The sequence below is a fragment of the Phyllobates terribilis genome, unplaced genomic scaffold (genome assembly GCF_046119375.1).
Source record: "Phyllobates terribilis strain yellow unplaced genomic scaffold, ASM4611937v1 Scaffold_5__5_contigs__length_657084704, whole genome shotgun sequence".
Taxonomy (NCBI): domain Eukaryota; kingdom Metazoa; phylum Chordata; class Amphibia; order Anura; family Dendrobatidae; genus Phyllobates; species Phyllobates terribilis.
In genome coordinates this window covers 44,038,981-44,060,069 of record NW_027362765.1, presented here as the reverse complement: position 1 = coordinate 44,060,069, position 21,089 = coordinate 44,038,981, and the positions used below count along the sequence as shown (strand labels likewise).

General features: G+C 42.3%; 2 protein-coding genes across 2 annotated transcripts in view; both read left to right on the top strand.

Annotated features, from left to right (window-relative positions):
• Positions 1-21,089, top strand: part of LOC141271428 (uncharacterized) — a 160,259-nt gene that overhangs the window by 125,722 nt on the left and 13,448 nt on the right. Inside the window, exons 15-16 of the mRNA XM_073681508.1 lie at positions 1,948-7,066; positions 10,729-10,821. Of these exons, the coding sequence (XP_073537609.1) occupies positions 1,948-3,380 (1,433 nt within the window). The 3' untranslated portion in view covers positions 3,381-7,066; positions 10,729-10,821. The remainder of the gene's footprint in view (positions 1-1,947; positions 7,067-10,728; positions 10,822-21,089) is intronic.
• The window catches only part of LOC141270656 (uncharacterized), a 93,910-nt gene continuing 84,049 nt past the window's right edge, over positions 11,229-21,089 (top strand). The window contains exon 1 of the mRNA XM_073680744.1: positions 11,229-11,289. The gene's annotated coding sequence lies outside the window, so the exon portion shown is untranslated. The remainder of the gene's footprint in view (positions 11,290-21,089) is intronic.

The following is a 21,089-nucleotide window of genomic DNA, read 5'->3' as shown; positions in this document are numbered from 1 at the left end:
TTGCTTCCATCTGCAAGATAAATGGCTTCTTTCTTATCTAAATCAAGATCAGTAAAGAAATTCTTGTCACTTGTCATATGACTCGTTGCTCCTGAATCAATAAACCAACCAAGTGATGATTTCTTGTCTGTTACTTTAAATGTGCCATTCCAATTATTCTCACATGAATCGGAAATTGTGTTTTTTACTTTCTGTGTATGCTTTTTATGTTGTAATTTTTGTTGTTCTGCTTTCCATATGGTACAGTCTTTCTTTAAATGACCTTTTTTCTTACATCTGAAGCATTCTCTTGTCTCTTTATTATAGGGTTTTTTAAATTCTGTAGCTTTAAGAGCTTTTTCACTGTCCTTTTCAGTAGAAGAATCATTTCTTTGTTCTTTTCTTCTCTGATATTCATCTGTTAGTCTTGTTTTCACAAAATCTAATGTAATGTCAGTTTCTGGTCTCGTCTCAAGGGTATTTATCAAGGCTGTATACGAATCTGGTAAACTGCACAATAATATGGCTGCTACATGACTATCTTTAATGTCTTCACCAATAGATCTTAGCTGTGATATCACTTCCATCATTGAGAATGTGGTTCTGCATGTCGTCATTTGCACTCAATCTCATACTGTAAAGCTTTCTTAATAAAAATAACTTGTGATTCAAGCTAGGTCTTTCATACAGTTTTCTTAATTCTTCCCACATTCCTTTAGCTGTTTCTTCATTTCTTATATGTATTAATTGAGCATCATCCACTAATAAGCTAATGGTGGCTCTCGCTTGTCTATTCTTCTTATCCCATGTCTGATTATCTTGATCTGGTCTTTCTGTAACAATTACTTCCCATAAATCATCCTTAGATAACAACATCTCTACTTTGAATTTCCATAACTGATAATTTTCACTATTCAGTTTAGCTACTGTGAATTTCAGTTCTGTGTTACTTATCATCTTTATATAGTCTTACTTGTTTAGAGAGTTGTACTGAAGATATTCTCATGTTTTTTCTTGCTGATAGTTCCTGTATGTCCTGCCTGGGTTGAATTCTCTGTAATTGTATCCAGCTCCTGGGATCATGAATTCCTTTGTCACTCTGTATCTGGATTTATTTCCTTCTGTTTACAGAGCTTATCTGTGTTCTCCGTTATCTGGGGTTATAAACCAGGATCCTCTTGTAGTGCGGGCCTGTAGTGTCTGGGTTCTGGCCTGGGCCCATAACCTGTCGCAGAGTGCATCTTCTTACAGTCACCACTGTACTTACGAGAGCTTCAATCAGCAAGATATCTTGAGTAAACAGTATTTACTTCATACTGGTTAAACATGAGATACAATTCAGTGTCACACAGTCCGTGTGCTGCTGACATAACACATTCAGGAAAGAGAAAAAAAGAAAAACACACAGGAAGTAAAACAACCAACAATTGAGCGCTTTCCTCCCACACATTACAGCAAGCATATAACTTTGCACACTATCGTCTGGTTAGTATAAAGTCCTCCTTTCACTTATAATAAGTCCTAATCTGTTGTATATGCCAACACTGCAGACATTGAATATATGAAATATGAACTGCATTACTGCTATATGGTAGATACTTGGCACATATATTGGCCAACTCATGAGAGCCCATTAACCACAACAAGGGGTACCTTTCTTTGATGGGACCCGAATTTAAAAATGTATCAAAGAAGGCAGTCACCACCTCCAATAAAATACTATAAAAAAACAAAAAAAAATGAAGGGCATTATATATATAGTGGACCCCTATTTAATAATACTACATGGCATTACAAAGTGTTTTAGCAGATGGCACTTTGTTTATCTCAGATTTTTTATACCTTCCCTTTAAATTGAATTTTGCTACTCACCCTATAATTTGTATGAAAAAGTTTATATAGAAATATTTTATAAATCATAATAATATTATTCTATTTTATAAAAATAATGAGTTTTATTCTCTGCAGGTGACTGTATCAGAAGCTTAAAGAGGCATGTGACATCTTCAGATTTTAAAGCTACAGAACATGGTATCACACAAGATACATATGAAGAGAATACCATTGTCCTAGATATACCATCAGCCCCTCACAGTGAAGATCTATCAACTAATCCTGTTCAAGAGGTCTTATCTTCTGATTCATTACAGACTGTTAAAGAAAATACTTATAACAGAAAAGATGGTGAACATGAAAGATCTCACAAAGGGGAGAATTCTGTTTTCAGTTTAAAATGTGGAAAATGTTATGTAGATATATCAAATCTTGTTGAACATGAGAAAAGTCACACAGAAGCAAAGGAATATTCATGTTCAGAATGTGGGAAATATTTTACGCGGAAGTCAAATCTTTTTGAGCATCAAAAAACTCACATTGGCAAGAAGCAACATTCATGTTTTGAATGTGGGAAATGTTTTATGAAGAAATCACATCTTATTAGACATGAGAGAAGTCACACTGGGGAGAAGCCGTTCTCATGTTCGGAATGTGGATCACGTTTTGGCTCTCAATTGAATCTTACTACACATGAAACAAGTCACAGTGGGGAGAAGCCATTTTCTTGCTTAGAATGTACGAAATGTTTTTCTCAGAAATCATATCTTATTAACCATAGAAAAACTCACAAAGAGGAGAAACTATATTCATGTTCAGAATGTGGGAGATGTTTTAAAAAGAAGTTCGTTCTTCTTAACCATCAGAGAGTTCACACAGGGGAGAAGCCATTCTTGTGCACGGAATGTGGGAAGTGTTTTGCCCAAAAATCACATCTTCATGAGCATCACAAAACTCACACAGGAGAGAAACCATTTTCATGTTTAGAATGTGGAAAATGTTTTTCAAACAAAAGAACTCTTGATTACCATGAAAAAACTCACACGGGAGAGAAACCATTTCCATGTTCAGAATGTGGAAAATGTTTTACACGGAAGTCAGATTTTGTATTTCATCAGAGAACTCACACAGGGGAGAAGCCATTCTTGTGCACAGAATGTGGAAAGTGTTTTGCCCAAAAATCACATCTTCAAGAGCATCAGAAAAGTCACACAGGGGAGAAGCCATTCTTTTGCACAGAATGTGGGAAGTGTTTTGCCCAAAAATCACATCTTCAAGGGCATCAGAAATCTCACACAGGAGAGAAACTATTTTCATGTTTAGAATGTGGAAAATGTTTTTCTAACAAAAGAACTCTTGATTGCCATGAAAAAACTCACACAGGAGAGAAGCCATTTACATGCTCAGAATGTGGGAAATGTTATGCATGGAAATCAAATCTTGTTGAGCATCAAAGAGTTCATACAGGGGAAAAGCCATTTGTATGTTCAGAATGTGGGAAATGTTTTAAATTTAAGTCATGTCTTGTACCACATAAGAGAACTCACTTAGGAGTGAAGCCATTCTGATGGGAAACGTTTTAACCATACCTCACAAATTTTAAAAAAGATCAAAAGAGACAGATTACACTGTTCTACATATTTTCAAAAGTTGTCAGGTTCAGTTATGAAATGAGCCGTTCCTTAACCTTCGTCAGGCTGCATAATTTTACAACGTTAACAGGCTGCAGAGGTACAATTGTACCTTCATATATACCTCCACTGTGGGAAGACTTTCTCCTTTACTTGGTTTCAGAAACTAAAGTTCATTCAGCTACAAATGTTATGCTGATATCTATTGGCCAGTGTTGTTACTGCTCACTTATGTTGCTGTCAATTAAGTTGATTCAAACTGGGAGTGGCTTCTACTTCTCTTCCTGCCTCCCTCCTCTCAGTAGCCATTTTGCTGTTCATCTCATTGCTGTGAGCACACACATTTCTAGGCTTGTGAAGTCTTCAATTTCTTGGATACGAAGGTAGGAAAGTCTCACAGCATCTAACAGCCAGTTATACCTTCATTCGCCTTATGTGGGGACAGAACAGTCAGAAATTGTCTTTGAGCCTGGACTTGGCTTACATATATTTTGTATGAAACTTATCACTATAGGTATGATTTTTATACGAAAAATGGATAATAATTAGTATCTACATATTGTTTTACGATGTTTTACTTATATTCAGCACAAAATAAAGATGGTGGCTCTGTTACAATTTTCCTATTGGTCGAAAAAACAGTCGAAGATGGAATGAAAATTCTGAAACCGTATACGGTTTACATAATGTATAAATGACATTTATAAATAATTATCACTAGAAATAATTTACTTTTTTATCTGCACTTTAGAATCGAGTTTCATTCTACTTGCCACGTGTTACTGAACTAAATTACGAAGCCAAAATTAATCTACCAAGTCATCATGAGTGATAGTGATGCTGGATCTAGTTTCTGCCATAATCCAAGAAAACGTGTTTGCAGGTTAGTATAATTTTGTGAAAAGCCAATAATGTAGTATTGTGTAGTATTTCGGAAAATTATTTATTTTTCATTTTTTCATATTTACAGATTTACGTCTGACGAAATAATGCGAATGCTAGAAGAATCTGATTCTGAGCATGAGGAAGAACCATATGTTGCATCTGATGGTGAAAACTATGTACCACAAGTGGATGTTACTGAAGAAGATTCAGACATTGAACAAGAAATGGTCATAGAGCAGGAAAAAGAATACGACTCAGACGAAAGTGTTGAGGATGAGTCTGTGCCTCAAAGTGCAGGCAACATTTGGACTGCTAAGGATAAAACTCAATGGTGTAGTGATCCACTGCCAAATGCACAAACAAAATCTCGTAATGTCCTACGACAAAGAGGTGGCCCTGCAGCAATCAGCAACCTGTATACAGAAAAAGCTATTCAAGTCAATCATGACTCCCGAGATGTGTGACATCATATTACGAGAAACGAATCGAAAGGCCAAGAGAGTTTGTGATGCTTACAACAACGAACTGGTACAACGTTTTCCTGATTCTTCTGAACGGCCACCACAAAAAAACATTCAAGCAATTTACTGAAACTGAACTCCATGCATTTTTGGGCATACTGATTGCTGCTGGTGTGCACAGAGACAACAAAGAGAATCTGGAGGAAATGTGGAATGTTGCTGCTCTGCCTCCTATACGTGCAACCATGTCTCGTGACCGCTTCAAGATGATACTCAGATTTATCAGATTTGACAACGAAAATATACGTGCAGAACGTGTGCAAACAGATAAAGCTGCACCAATACGGGACATCTGGACAATGCTGAACAGAAATCTGGAGAGAGCCTACAAGCCATATAATTGTATCACCGTCGACGAGCAATTATTTCCATTTAGAGGCCATGCTAAATTTACCCAGTGTATACCTTCAAAACCAGCTAAATATGGCATAAAGATTTTCTGGGCTTGTGACTCGTCAAACGCCTACCCATTACAAGGTCAGCTCTACACTGGGAAACCAACTGATGGTCCTCGACAAGTAAACATTGGTGAACGAACAGTATTGGACCTAGTGAGCTCGTATAAAGGCTCTGGAAGAAATGTCACCACCGATAACTTCTTTACAACCATGGAACTAGCTAAGGTATTGAACTCCTAGAACATGACACTAGTTGGTACAGTGAGAAAGAACAAAAGGTTCCTACCTAGCAACATGCAGCCTGCCAAAGAAAGGCCTGTTAACTCGACAAATTTTGCCTACAATCATGATACAACAGTCTGTTCATATGTACCAAAGAAGAACAAATCAGTCTTGCTTCTATCATCTATGCACATGACGGGAGAAGTTGAAGAGACACTAGCAGCCAAGCCAGAGATAATAAAATACTACAACAAAACAAAAGGCGGAGTTGATGTTATGGATAAAATGTTGGAGAGTACACTGTGAAACGACGAACATTACGTTGGCCTCTGGCATTTTTCTACAATATGATTGATGTCACTGGGTTAGCATCCTACACCATCTACAGAGAACACAATCCAAGCTTCAGGACAAAGGATCAACGAAGAAAGTTCCTGAAAGATCTCGCAAATCAGCTGTGTATGCCTGCAATTGAAGATCGTAGTACAAACCGAATGATGATGAGAAACCATTTTCTTCGAGGTGCAGTAGAAATGGTGCTTGGACGATGCATTCTGGTAGTATCGCAAGCAGCAGCTGGCCCTCAAATACCTCATGGTAGTTGTGGACCCTCCCCTGTTGTTGGTAGTTGCTATGTCTGCCGAGACCTGAGGCGAAAACAACGTAAGACTAGAAAGTCTTGTGTGGTTTGTGTGAAACCCATTTGCGATGAACACTCGGTAGCAAAGACAACATGCATTACTTGCGAAGAAAATCAATAAAAAAAGTTTCTTACATTTTCTTTTATAATGTAAATGAACAGTTTTTTTACTTGTTTATAATAATAAAATAGCATTATCATTAAAAAAAATATTATTCTTTTTTCCTTGCATTATCTTCATTCAAAATATATGAGGGTACATTTGTACCTATGCAGCTTGTTATGGATGCAAAAATATCTGGACCCCCTATCTCGGAAGGGGGTGGAGATATTTTATTGAAATTTGGCCAATATATTCTGGACCAAAACTGCCGAGATGTCACGAAATTTCAGCCCTCTACGGCTTTTCGAAAAAAAGTTATTGCAATTTTAAAACGGAATAGTTACAATTGTACCTACTCAGCCGGACGAAGGTTAATTATTTTGACCTCCTAAATTCAAATCTGACAAGACAATTTTTAGTGTGCTCTTGTTTCTATGATATCAAAGAGTTTTCCTTTTACTGCTACATATAACTAATGCATTAAAGTTTCAGTTCTTTGAAACATTATTATTTTTGCAAATATAAAGATGCAGAATATTTTGTTATGCCAATTTTCTGATATTTATTTAGAGGACACTTAACAGTTCAAATAACTAAAGCATGTCTAAACACTATTGTGAATTATAAACGGTTACAGAAATTACACTACAATATTTGGTTCTCATTCAGTGACAACTCTTTTTTAGCTTGTCTCTTGTACTCCTGCATGGGATCATCTCTTACAATTGTCCAACAGTAATCTGCAAGTATTGATGGATTCCATTTTCCTTGAGATCTTTTCTCTATAGCTGCAGCATCTTGGTGAAATCCTCAACATGCTCATCGCTCACTGCTCCTCAGTTTGGTGGAAGAAAGTAAGTTTAGATGCGAATGTAAGAAATTAATCTTTATGGACATGTTACAGCCAAGATCTTTGTTTTGATGAGATTTTCCACCAACTCTTCATAGTTATCTGCTCTTGAGTTTCACAATAAAATAGTTACCACTAATGCGAATGCTACCTATGCAGCCTTTTCCTTGCCCTGGAACAAATTGAGAAACTCCTCATCTTGAAGAATCTTACAAATCTGAGGTCCAATTAAGACTCCTTCCTTTATTTTTGCTTCACTCAACCTTGGAAATTTATCAATGAGATACTTGAATGATTTTGCATTTTTATCCATTGCCTCTACAAAGTTTTCTTAATTGGGCCCAACTTGATATACAAGTGCTTCTCACTAAATTAGAATGTCATCAAAAAGTTAATTTATTTCAGTTCTTCAATACAAAAAGTGAAATTCATATATAATATATAGTCAGTACAAATAGAGTGATCTATTTCAAGTGTTTATTTCTGTTACTGTTGATGATTATGGCTTATAGCCAATGGAAACACAAAAGTCATTATCTCAGTAAATTAGAATAATTAACAAAAAATACCTGCAAAGGCTTCCTAAGCATTTAAAAAGATTCCTTAGTCTGTTTCAGTAGGCTCCACAATCATTACAAACAGAGTGAACTATTTCAAGTGTTTATTTCTGTTAAAGGAGTTGTCCCTTACTTTCAATGTATGATCGGCCAGCCAGAGTCCCGCACTCGGCACCCCCGCCGATCAGCTGTATTACCTGCCAGTGGCAGTGGCCGGAAGTGCTTACCTGCGGTGCTTAGCCGTCAAGTTGTAGTGGCCAACGCAGGGTACTGCACATCCACCTCCTATTCAATTCAATAGGAGGCGGATGTGCAGTACCCTGCGGCGGCCACTACAACTTGACGGCTAAGCACCGCAGGTAAGCACTTCCGGCCGCTGCCACTGGCAGGTAATACAACTGATCGGCGGGGGTGCCGAGTGCGGGACTCTGGCCGATCACACATTGAAAGTAAGGGACAACCCCTTTAACAGAAATAAACACTTGAAATAGTTCACTCTGTTTGTAATGACTATATAATATGAGGTTCACTTTTTGTATTGAAGAACTGAAATAAATTTTACTTTTTTGATGATATTCTAATTTAGTGAGAAGCACTTGTACAATGGTGGCAATGGTAAAATCATATGTGGGTCAACAAACGCTGGATGCAGGGCATCTTGATTCCCCGGCTGAAATGAATGTCGGAGAGGCAAGTCTCTTTTATTGTAGTGATATTCTCTTGCACGACTATCACACGCAGAAAGCAGGAGTACTTTGTGTATCCACCTGGAGACCAAGTGTGAGGAGCTGGCCATGGACTAAAAACTATTGGACCAATGGGTGTAGAGCAGAGTCCACGGTTCTAAGGGATACAGACTTTGTCAAGCACGGAGCACCTGTTACGTCGATCTTATTGTTGTGTTTTATTAGAGATTTGCTTGCTTGTCACTTTAAGGTGCATAAATCTCCTGGAAAATGTTCAGCCTCAGAAATCAATGTTTCCATTCAGTGACAGTAGGCAGAGGAAGATGTGCGGGCTGGATCTCATATATACATAAGGCCTACATTACCATTTCTGTCCTGCATCTGGTGGGGGCATGTGTGTCTTATGCCTCCCTATAGGGGGCATTCCTAATACACAACCCCGCACACAGGTTGAAAACTGGGTTTCTGGAACATTCTTCATCCTTTTGAGCTATCTGTAGCAAATTTTTAAAGGGGTGGAGTGTTAGTATCTCAGCACAACCAGAGGGCTGATCACAGGAGAGGTAGAACAATTAGCCAAATGTTTAGTGAGCGAGCTTGTGCAGTGACGTCGAGGGGCGAGGATCTGTTGCCGAGGCTAGGTGCTGGTGCCAGTGTATGGATGGACTATGGAGATTGGAGGTCAGTTTCCGGCTGGAGCTGGATATACGAGGGGTGATCCAAAAGTAATGATAATCGGTTATTTCTATTGCACACAGAAATTAAAATAAAATGTTTTCTTCTCTCTTAGGTACCCACTAGTCCAGGAAAAAAAAATCACTTAAATAGGCCACGATTCCCGGGAGCTACATTCATTTGAATAGGAACTGCCGAGGAGTGAACATCAAAATGGAAAAAAACGAGCTCAGAGCTGTCATCAAATACCTCTGCTTGAAAAAAATGACTACCAAAGACATACACAGTGACTTGGTGGAAACATTGGGGGACTCTTCTCCTCCATATTCCACAGTTGCACGCTGGGCCAAGGAATTTAAGCTGGGAAGAACATCGACGGAAGATGAACATCGTGAAGGACGCCCATCCACGTCCCTCAATGAAGAAAACGTGAAAAAAGTTGAAGAAGTTGTATTGGCCGATCGAAGAGTGACTATCAGGCATGTAGCTGAGGTCAGAGGGATCTCATATGGCAGTATTCAAAGAATCCTTGCAAAAGAATTGCATATGAGAAAGGTCTCGGCGCGTTGGGTGCCAAAAATGTTAACCGACGAGCAAAAGAAGAAACGAGTTGACATTTCAATAGCAAATCTCGAAAAGTTCCAAGCAGACAAGGAGAAATTTTTGTCACTTTTTTTGACCATGGACGAGACCTGGATCCACCACTTTGATCCCGAAACGAAACAACAATCGATGACATAGAAACGAACCGACGCCGAAGAAATTCAGAGTGTCAAGCTCAGCAGGGAAGGTTATGGCGTCCATTTTTTGGGACGCTGAAGGAATTATTATGGTGAACTATTTGGAGAAGGGAGCCACTATTACGGGCTCCTACTACGCAGAACAAATAAGATTGCGGGAGGCTATCAAGGAGAAAAGGCGCGGCAAACTGCGGGCTGGAGTGCTGTTTCACCAAGATAACGCGCCGGCTCACAAAGCTGCACTTGCCATGGCTACCATTCAAGAAGCGGGTTTGAACTGGTGGAACACCCCCCCTATTCGCCAGATCTAGCCCCCAGTGACTTCTTTCTCTTTCCTCGGCTCAAGGAACACCTCCGGGGCAAGAAATTTGACGACAATAGCGACGTGATAACCGCTGTTGGGGATTTTTTTGAGGGTCAAGATCAAGAATTTTTTTCGAAGGAAATTCTAAGTTTAGAAAAGAGATGGACTAAATGTATAGATTTGTTAGGAGACTATGTAGAAAAATAACATTTTTTTTTTACTATATTCATTGTGTTTAGTATTGATTATCATTACTTTTGGATCGCCCCTCTTATGTGCTACGGTCGGGGTACCTGTCTTCTGGATTTGTGGAACTATCATAAGAACTGTTGCCGGCTGGCGCTGGATACACGCGCTTCAGTCGTGGTATCAGTCTTCTGGAGGAGCATAGGCTGTGACTGCAGACTATACCTGCGGGAGATAGAAAAGCTGTAGGCCAACCAAAAGTTGGTATGGGGGCAATGGAACTACCAGCCTCGGTTTGGGATCTTTTGGACTTTGGGCATTGCATTGTGGCCAGCTACCCAGAGTTGTTGTAAGACGATGGGAGATAACGAATAAAAATAGTTGCATTAGTCACCATGGCTCCAGGGTGAGTTCAAGGCCAAATACAAGACCTTGGCCTTGCCAACATCAATGAAGGAAGCAATAGTAACCATTCTTCCTAAGCCTGATAATAACCCCAGATTTTGTGATTCTTCTAGGCCAATTTTCCTACTACCATCGGATATTAAAATTTTGGGCTCGAGAAGGAGAAGGCTGTGAAATAATAAATAGAAATGATAAATCACCACCAGGTAAGATAGAGCTTATATTATATAATGTATAACAGCATAATATAAGTGATAGAGATACAGACAGCTCCACTACATACACACGGCTCCGCTCCATACACATCGTACACGCGCGGCTCCGCTCCATACACATCGTACACGCACGGCTCCTCTCCGTACACCTCGTACACGCACGGCTCCTCTCCGTACACCTCGTACACGCACGGCTCCTCTCCGTACACCTCGTACACACGTGGCTCCTCTCCGTACACCTCGTACACACGCGGCTCTGCTACATCCACACTGTAAACCCCTCCTGACCCCACACATAAACTTCCCCTCATCCAGCACCATGACAACCAGCACAGCAGAGTCCTGCATCCACTGAGGCCCCTGATCATGTGACCCCTGACTCCTCCCCTCCTGTGACCTCATCACAGGTCCTGTGCGCACAGAACAGCCATATATGTGGTGGCGGCTCTGCAGGTGGAGGTATGTGGAGATCCCCCATTACTGGGCGCAGGGGGCATTAACCCCTCCATTCCTGGAGATAGTGCCCCCCTCCCCCCAGTTCTGCCATGTGTATATGTACAGTGATATAACGCTGGATGTGCTCATGTATATAGGGGGCATTAACCCCTCCATTCCTGGAGATAGTGCCCCCTTCCCCCAGTTCTGCCATGTGTATATGTACAGTAATATAACGCTGGATGTGCTGAAGTATACAGGGGGCATTAACCCCTCCATTCCCGGAGATAGTGCCCCCTTCCCCCAGTTCTGCCATGTGTATATGTACAGTAATATAACGCTGGATGTGCTCATGTATACAGGGGGCATTAACCCCTCCATTCCCGGAGATAGTGCCCCCTTCCCCCAGTTCTGCCATGTGTATATGTACAGTAATATAACGATGGATGTGCTCATGTGTACAGGGGACATTAACCCCTCCATTCCCAGAGATAGTGCCCCCTTCCCCCAGTTCTGCCATGTGTATATGTACAGTAATATAACGCTGAACGTGCTCATGTATACAGGGGACATTAACCCCTCCATTCCCGGAGATAGTGCCCCCTTCCCCCAGTTCTGCCATGTGTATATGTACAGTAATATAACGCTGGATGTGCTCATGTATACAGGGGGCATTAACCCCTCCATTCCCGGAGATAGTGCCCCCTCCCCCAGTTCTGTCATGTGTATATGTATAGTAATATAACGCTGGATGTGCTCATGTATACAGGGGGCATTAACCCCTCCATTCCCGGAGATAGTGCCCCTCCCCCCAGTTCTGCCATGTGTATATGTACAGTAATATAACGCTGGATGTGCTCATGTATACAGGGGACATTAACCCCTCCATTCCCGGAGACAGTGCCCCCTCCCCCCAGTTCTGCCATGTGTATATGTACAGTAATATAACGCTGGATGTGCTCATGTATACAGGGGACATTAACCCCTCCATTCCCGGAGACAGTGCCCCCTCCCCCCAGTTCTGCCATGTGTATATGTACAGTGATATAACGCTGGATGTGCTCATGTATATAGGGGGCATTAACCCCTCCATTCCCGGAGATAGTGCCCCCTTCCCCCAGTTCTGCCATGTGTATATGTACAGTAATATAACGCTGGATGTGCTCAAGTATACAGGGGGCATTAACCCCTCCATTCCCGGAGATAGTGCCCCCTTCCCCCAGTTCTGCCATGTGTATATGTACAGTAATATAATGCTGGATGTGCTCATGTATACAGGGGGCATTAACCCCTCCATTCCCGGAGATAGTGCCCCCTTCCCCCAGTTCTGCCATGTGTATATGTACAGTAATATAACGCTGAACGTGCTCATGTATACAGGGGACATTAACCCCTCCATTCCCAGAGATAGTGCCCCCTTCCCCCAGTTCTGCCATGTGTATATGTACAGTAATATAACGCTGGATGTGCTCATGTATACAGGGGGCATTAACCCCTCCATTCCCGGAGATAGTGCCCCCTCCCCCAGGTCTGTCATGTGTATATGTACAGTAATATAACGCTGGATGTGCTCATGTATACAGGGGGCATTAACCCCTCCATTCCCGGAGACAGTGCCCCTCCCCCCAGTTCTGCCATGTGTATATGTACAGTAATATAACGCTGGATGTGCTCATGTATAGAGGGGACATTAACCCCTCCATTCCCGGAGATAGTGCCCCCTCCCCCAGTTCTGTCATGTGTATATGTACAGTAATATAACGCTGGATGTGCTCATGTATACAGGGGACATTAACCCCTCCATTCCCGGAGATAGTGCCCCCTCCCCCAGTTCTGTCATGTGTATATGTACAGTAATATAACGCTGGATGTGCTCATGTATACAGGGGACATTAACCCCTCCATTCCCGGAGATAGTGCCCCCTCCCCCAGTTCTGCCATGTGTATATGTACAGTAATATAACGCTGGATGTGCTCATGTATACAGGGGACATTAATCCCTCTATTCCCAGAGATAGTGCCCCCCCTTCCCCCAGTTCTGCCATGTGTATATGTACAGTAATATAACGCTGGATGTGCTCATGTATACAGGGGACATTAACCCCTCTATTCCCAGAGATAGTGCCCCCCCTTCCCCCAGTTCTGCCATGTGTATATGTACAGTAATATAACGCTGGATGTGCTCATGTATACAGGGGACATTAACCCCTCCATTCCCGGAGATAGTGCCCCCTCCCCCAGTTCTGTCATGTGTATATGTACAGTAATATAACGCTGGATGTGCTCATGTATACAGGGGACATTAACCCCTCCATTCCCGGAGATAGTGCCCCCCTTCCCCCAGTTCTGCCATGTGTATATGTACAGTAATATAATGCTGGATGTGCTCATGTATACAGGGATCATTAACCCCTCCATTCCCGGAGATAGTGCCCCCTCCCCCCAGTTCTGCCATGTGTATATGTACAGTAATATAATGCTGAATGTGCTCATGTATACAGGGGACCTTAACCCCTCCATTCCCGGAGATAGTGCCCCCTCCCCCAGTTCTGTCATGTGTATATGTGCAGTAATATAACGCTGGATGTTCTCATGTATACAGAGGACATTAACCCCTCCATTTCCGGAGATAGTGCCCCCTTCCCCCAGTTCTGCCATGTGTATATGTACAGTAATATAATGCTGGATGTGCTCATGTATACAGGGGACATTAACCCCTCCATTCCCGGAGATAGTGCCCCCTCCCCCTGTTTTGCCATGTGTATATGTACAGTAATATAACGCTGGATGTGCTCATGTATACAGGGGGCATTAACCCCTCCATTCCTGGAGATGGTGCCCCCTTCCCCCAGTTCTGCCATGTGTATATGTACAGTAATATAACGCTGGATGTGCTCATGTATACAGGGGGCATTAACCCCTCCATTCCCGGAGATAGTGCCCCCTCCCCCAGTTCTGTCATGTGTATATGTATAGTAATATAACGCTGGATGTGCTCATGTATACAGGGGGCATTAACCCCTCCATTCCCAGAGATAGTGCCCCCTTCCCCCAGTTCTGCCATGTGTATATGTACAGTAATATAACGCTGGATGTGCTCATGTATACAGGGGGCATTAACCCCTCCATTCCCGGAGATAGTGCCCCCTCCCCCAGTTCTGTCATGTGTATATGTACAGTAATATAACGCTGGATGTGCTCATGTATACAGGGGGCATTAACCCCTCCATTCCCGGAGACAGTGCCCCTCCCCCCAGTTCTGCCATGTGTATATGTACAGTAATATAACGCTGGATGTGCTCATGTATAGAGGGGACATTAACCCCTCCATTCCCGGAGATAGTGCCCCCTCCCCCAGTTCCGTCATGTGTATATGTACAGTAATATAACGCTGGATGTGCTCATGTATACAGGGGACATTAACCCCTCCATTCCCGGAGATAGTGCCCCCTCCCCCAGTTCTGTCATGTGTATATGTACAGTAATATAACGCTGGATGTGCTCATGTATACAGGGGACATTAACCCCTCCATTCCCGGAGATAGTGCCCCCTCCCCCAGTTCTGCCATGTGTATATGTACAGTAATATAACGCTGGATGTGCTCATGTATACAGGGGACATTAACCCCTCTATTCCCAGAGATAGTGCCCCCCCTTCCCCCAGTTCTGCCATGTGTATATGTACAGTAATATAACGCTGGATGTGCTCATGTATACAGGGGACATTAACCCCTCTATTCCCAGAGATAGTGCCCCCCCTTCCCCCAGTTCTGCCATGTGTATATGTACAGTAATATAACGCTGGATGTGCTCATGTATACAGGGGACATTAACCCCTCCATTCCCGGAGATAGTGCCCCCTCCCCCAGTTCTGTCATGTGTATATGTACAGTAATATAACGCTGGATGTGCTCATGTATACAGGGGACATTAACCCCTCCATTCCCGGAGATAGTGCCACCCTTCCCCCAGTTCTGCCATGTGTATATGTACAGTAATATAATGCTGGATGTGCTCATGTATACAGGGATCATTAACCCCTCCATTCCCGGAGATAGTGCCCCCTCCCCCCAGTTCTGCCATGTGTATATGTACAGTAATATAATGCTGAATGTGCTCATGTATACAGGGGACCTTAACCCCTCCATTCCCGGAGATAGTGCCCCCTCCCCCAGTTCTGTCATGTGTATATGTGCAGTAATATAACGCTGGATGTTCTCATGTATACAGAGGACATTAACCCCTCCATTTCCGGAGATAGTGCCCCCTTCCTCCAGTTCTGCCATGTATATATGTACAGTAATATAACGCTGGATGTGATCATGTATACAGGGGGCATTAACCCCTCCATTCCCGGAGATAGTGCCCCCTCCCCCTGTTTTGCCATGTGTATATGTACAGTAATATAACGCTGGATGTGCTCATGTATACAGGGGGCATTAACCCCTCCATTCCTGGAGATGGTGCCCCCTTCCCCCAGTTCTGCCATGTGTATATGTACAGTAATATAACGCTGTATGTGATCATGTATATAGGGGGCATTAACCCCTCCATTCCCGGAGATAGTGCCCCTCCCCCCAGTTCTGCCATGTGTATATGTACAGTAATATAACGCTGGATGTGCTCATGTATAGAGGGGACATTAACCCCTCCATTCCCGGAGATAGTGCCCCCTCCCCCAGTTCTGTCATGTGTATATGTACAGTAATATAACGCTGGATGTGCTCATGTATACAGGGGACATTAACCCCTCCATTCCCGGAGATAGTGCCCCCTCCCCCAGTTCTGTCATGTGTATATGTACAGTAATATAACGCTGGATGTGCTCATGTATACAGGGGACATTAACCCCTCCATTCCCGGAGATAGTGCCCCCTCCCCCAGTTCTGCCATGTGTATATGTACAGTAATATAACGCTGGATGTGCTCATGTATACAGGGGACATTAACCCCTCTATTCCCAGAGATAGTGCCCCCCCTTCCCCCAGTTCTGCCATGTGTATATGTACAGTAATATAACGCTGGATGTGCTCATGTATACAGGGGACATTAACCCCTCTATTCCCAGAGATAGTGCCCCCCCTTCCCCCAGTTCTGCCATGTGTATATGTACAGTAATATAACGCTGGATGTGCTCATGTATACAGGGGACATTAACCCCTCCATTCCCGGAGATAGTGCCCCCTCCCCCAGTTCTGTCATGTGTATATGTACAGTAATATAACGCTGGATGTGCTCATGTATACAGGGGACATTAACCCCTCCATTCCCGGAGATAGTGCCCCCCTTCCCCCAGTTCTGCCATGTGTATATGTACAGTAATATAATGCTGGATGTGCTCATGTATACAGGGATCATTAACCCCTCCATTCCCTGAGATAGTGCCCCCTCCCCCCAGTTCTGCCATGTGTATATGTACAGTAATATAATGCTGAATGTGCTCATGTATACAGGGGACCTTAACCCCTCCATTCCCGGAGATAGTGCCCCCTCCCCCAGTTCTGTCATGTGTATATGTGCAGTAATATAATGCTGGATGTGCTCATGTATACAGGGGACATTAACCCCTCCATTCCCGGAGATAGTGCCCCCTCCCCCTGTTTTGCCATGTGTATATGTACAGTAATATAACGCTGGATGTGCTCATGTATACAGGGGGCATTAACCCCTCCATTCCTGGAGATGGTGCCCCCTTCCCCCAGTTCTGCCATGTGTATATGTACAGTAATATAACGCTGTATGTGCTCATGTATACAGGGGACATTAACCCCTCAATTCCCGGAGATAGTGCCCCCCCTTCCTGCAGTTCTGCCATGTGTATATGTACAGTAATATAACACTGGATGTGCTCATGTATACAGGGGACATTAACCCCTCCATTCCCAGAGATAGTGCCCCAGTTCTGCCATGTGTATATGTACAGTAATATAACGCTGGATATGCTCATGTATTCAGGGGGCATTAACCCCTCCATTCCCGGAGATAGTGCCCCCTTCCCCCAGTTCTGCCATGTGTATATGTACAGTAATATAACGCTGGATGTGCTCATGTATACAGGGAACATTAACCCCTCCATTCCTGGAGATAGTGCCCCCCTTCCCCCAGTTCTGCCATGTGTATATGTACAGTAATACAACGCTGGATGTGATCATGTATACAGGGGACATTAACCCCTCCATTCCCGGAGATAGTGCCCCCTCCCCCAGTTCTGCCATATGTATATGTACAGTAATATAACGCTGGATGTGCTCATGTATACAGGGGGCATTAACCCCTCCATTCCCGGAGATAGTGCCCCCTTCCCCCAGTTCTGCCATGTGTATATTTACAGTAATATAACGCTGGATGTGCTCATGTATACAGGGGGCATTAACCCCTCCATTCCTGGAGATAGTGCCCCCTTCCCCCAGTTCTGTCATGTGTATATGTAGAGTAATATAACGCTGGATGTGCTCATGTATACAGGGGGCATTAACCCCTCCATTCCTGGAGATAGTGCCCCCCTTCCCCCAGTTCTGCCATGTGTATATGTATAGTAATATAACGCTGGATGTGCTCATGTATACAGGGGGCATTAACCCCTCCATTCCTGGAGATAGTGCCCCCTTCCCCCAGTTCTGTCATATGTATATGTAGAGTAATATAACGCTGGATGTGATCATATATACAGGGGGCATTAACCCCTCCATTCCTGGAGATAGTGCCCCCTTCCCCCAGTTCTTCCATGTGTATATGTAGAGTAATATAACACTGGATGTGCTCATGTATACAGGGGAGATCACTCTGATTTGGAGACAGATGACGCTTTCTCTCTGGGGTTGAGAATTATAGGAAATGTGACCCAGGCCCATCGCTCTCTGCCCCCTCCAGCCAGCCCCTTTCACTATGAGGAATCAATGGAACAAAAAATAAAATTAAATAAAAAATAATGTGTGGGACGGTCTCTCCACAGTGTCGGCTGTTAGAGTGGAGAGCGCCAGGTTACATGATGTTTTGAAAACTCCTGATCCTTAATCTATACTGGTCATTTTCTATTACGGATGAGCAAAACGCTTCAAGAATCAAATTCTCAATTCTGTCCTAGAGAGCAAGAATTTCCCTTCCAATCCTGAGCGTGAATCCACTACGTTTTTTCCCTTCTATAAAAGCATTTTTCGAAACTATTGATGGTTCCCGCTATTTCCAGCTCTTGAGGTCGACTAGTCCATAGATTACTATTTCTTATGGTAAAGAAATCTCGTCTCCTCTGGAGATTAAACCTTTTCTTCTCCAGGTGGAGGGACTGCCCCCTTGTTTCTTGAGGGGGTTTTACATGAAACTCATTTTAATTATATTTTTTGTATGGGCCACTTATGTACTTGTACAAGTTAATCATGTTCCTCTTTAGACTTCTCTTCTCAAGTCTAAATATATATATTTATTTTAATATTTACTCAGAACTAATATCAGTTTAGTGTCTCTTCTTTTTTCCTTTTTAGCTCCAGTTACTCTTTCTTTGAACTTGTGCCTTGAACTGAACTACATATTCCATATGAGGGTGCACTAATGCTTTGTAAAGTGGTATTATTACATCTTTGTCCCACAAGTCCACATCTTTTAATACATGACAATATCCTGCTGGCCTTAGAGGCTGATGATTGTCATTGCAAGCTGTTATATAATCTGTGATCTACAAGTACAACCAGATCCTTCTCTTCATATGACTCCTAGCTTCACTTGTCCTAGATCATTTGGAGCCCACATGCATAACTTTACATTTAACCACACTGGAACTCATCTTCCAAGTGGGTGCCCAATGCTTGTGCCAGTTTTTGTCCAATTACAAAGCTTACATACTAAGCTATAGACCTTTAAAAAGTTGTCCAGTGTAACGATATCATCATTGTTTATGCACAAACTAGGCAATAACTTGCTGATCAGTGGAGGCCACAATGTTGGCACCTGCACCGATTAGCAGTAATGGAATTTTTATCCTTATTTCAATATGGACCAGCAGGTCGGTCTTAGTCTACAGGACTTCTAAAAAAAACAGATCACAGCCCTTGCCAGCCCCATAGGGAATGAATAGATCAGCAGTCGAGTATGGGTGCTGCTGCTGCATTCTTAAGGAGATGAAAGTTCTCCATTTTCCTAACTGGTGCAGGTCCCAGCCATCCTAGCCCCACCAATCAAGAAGTCATCACCCAACCTGCGGCTAGATGACAACTTGCTTTCACTGGACAAACTCTTTAAATTACCGATTAGTCGTCTATGTGGGACAGAGTCAAATGGAAAGTTCAAAAACAATATATCCACAGCTACCCTCTGTCGACGTTTCTACTCACTTCATATTAGCTTATCAAGTTAGTTTAACAAATTATCTTCTTAGAAAAACCGTGCCGACTATCCTTTATTATTTTTTCTATATCTCTTTATAGGTTTTCCTTTATTATCATGAGAATTTTTTTTTATGATTCTGAAGTTGTGGCGAAAAGTTTTGAGACTGCAACAAAAGTCAGATGTTTCTATTTTTACTGAAGTACAATTATAAGCATTTCATAAATTTGATTCACAAATACACCAAGCATATGTAAAGACTCAATATTTCCAGCACTGCTTATTTCTTCTGATTTCTGCCCTTCATCCCGGCAGCTGGATATCATCTTCTGGGCCAGATCCTGATTGATGAGTGCCCATGCTTGTCTAATAAGTGATTTGGAGTTCATCACAATTTCTGTGGGTTCTTTTCAGGAGTGACAACTGGCTCTCAATGGGATTAAGATCTGGTTAGTGTCCTGGCCATGGAGCCAAAATTGTAATGTTTTGTTCACCACCAACCACTTGGTTATCACTTTTGCCTTGTGATGTTGTCTTCATCATGCAGGAAAAGGCATTGTCCATCACAAAATTGCTCTTGTTTCATTGGACAATGTTATTAATGGCAGTGTTCTCAGGCAAAATTGTAAGTGAGCCCACTTCCTTGCATGAAAAGCCCCCACACTTGAATGGCCTCAGGATGCTTCACTATTGGTATGAATCAGGCTTTTGGAGTGTAGCCTGGTGTCAAGTAGGGCAACAAAGTAGTCAATTTATTCTCCAAGAAAAAAATCAAGATTAGGCTTACATTCTGCAGCAAGTACAGGGACTGGACTGCAGAAGAAACTTGTTGCTTCTGATGATGCCAATCAGTTTGGCACATTTGGAAAAATGATTGCTCTGAGAAGAAAAGGTGACTTCTACCATGGATCCTGTGTTATGCCAACTGTAAATCAGCATGCCTGATGGAAGGGCAGAAGTCTTGAAAAATAAGGGACAACACTATTCATATTGAATCTTTGCATAAACTTGATGTATTTGTCAATAAAAGTTTACAAACGTATGAAATGCTGATAACACTGTTCTGTATATTTTCAAAAGCTGTCAGGTTCAGTTGTCAAATGAACCATTTCTTAATGATTTAGTTGGCTCTTGTTTGTATGATATCAGACTTTTCCTTTTTCAGTACATTATTATTTTTGCAAATATAAAGATGCAGAATATTTTATTATGCCTCTTTTCTGATATTTATTTAGCGGAAACTTAGCAACAATTCAAATAACTAAGTAAAACATGTCTAAACACTATTGCGAATTATAAACAGTTACAGAAATTGCCGTACAACATTTGATTCTCATTCAGTGACAACTCTTTTTTGCTCGTCTCTTGTACTCCTGCATTGGATCATCTGTTACAATTGTCCAACAGTAATCTGCAAGCACTGATGGATTCCATTTTCCTTGATATCTTTTCCCTATAGCTGCAGTATCTTGGTGAAATCTCATCATGCTCGTGGCTTACTGCCCCAC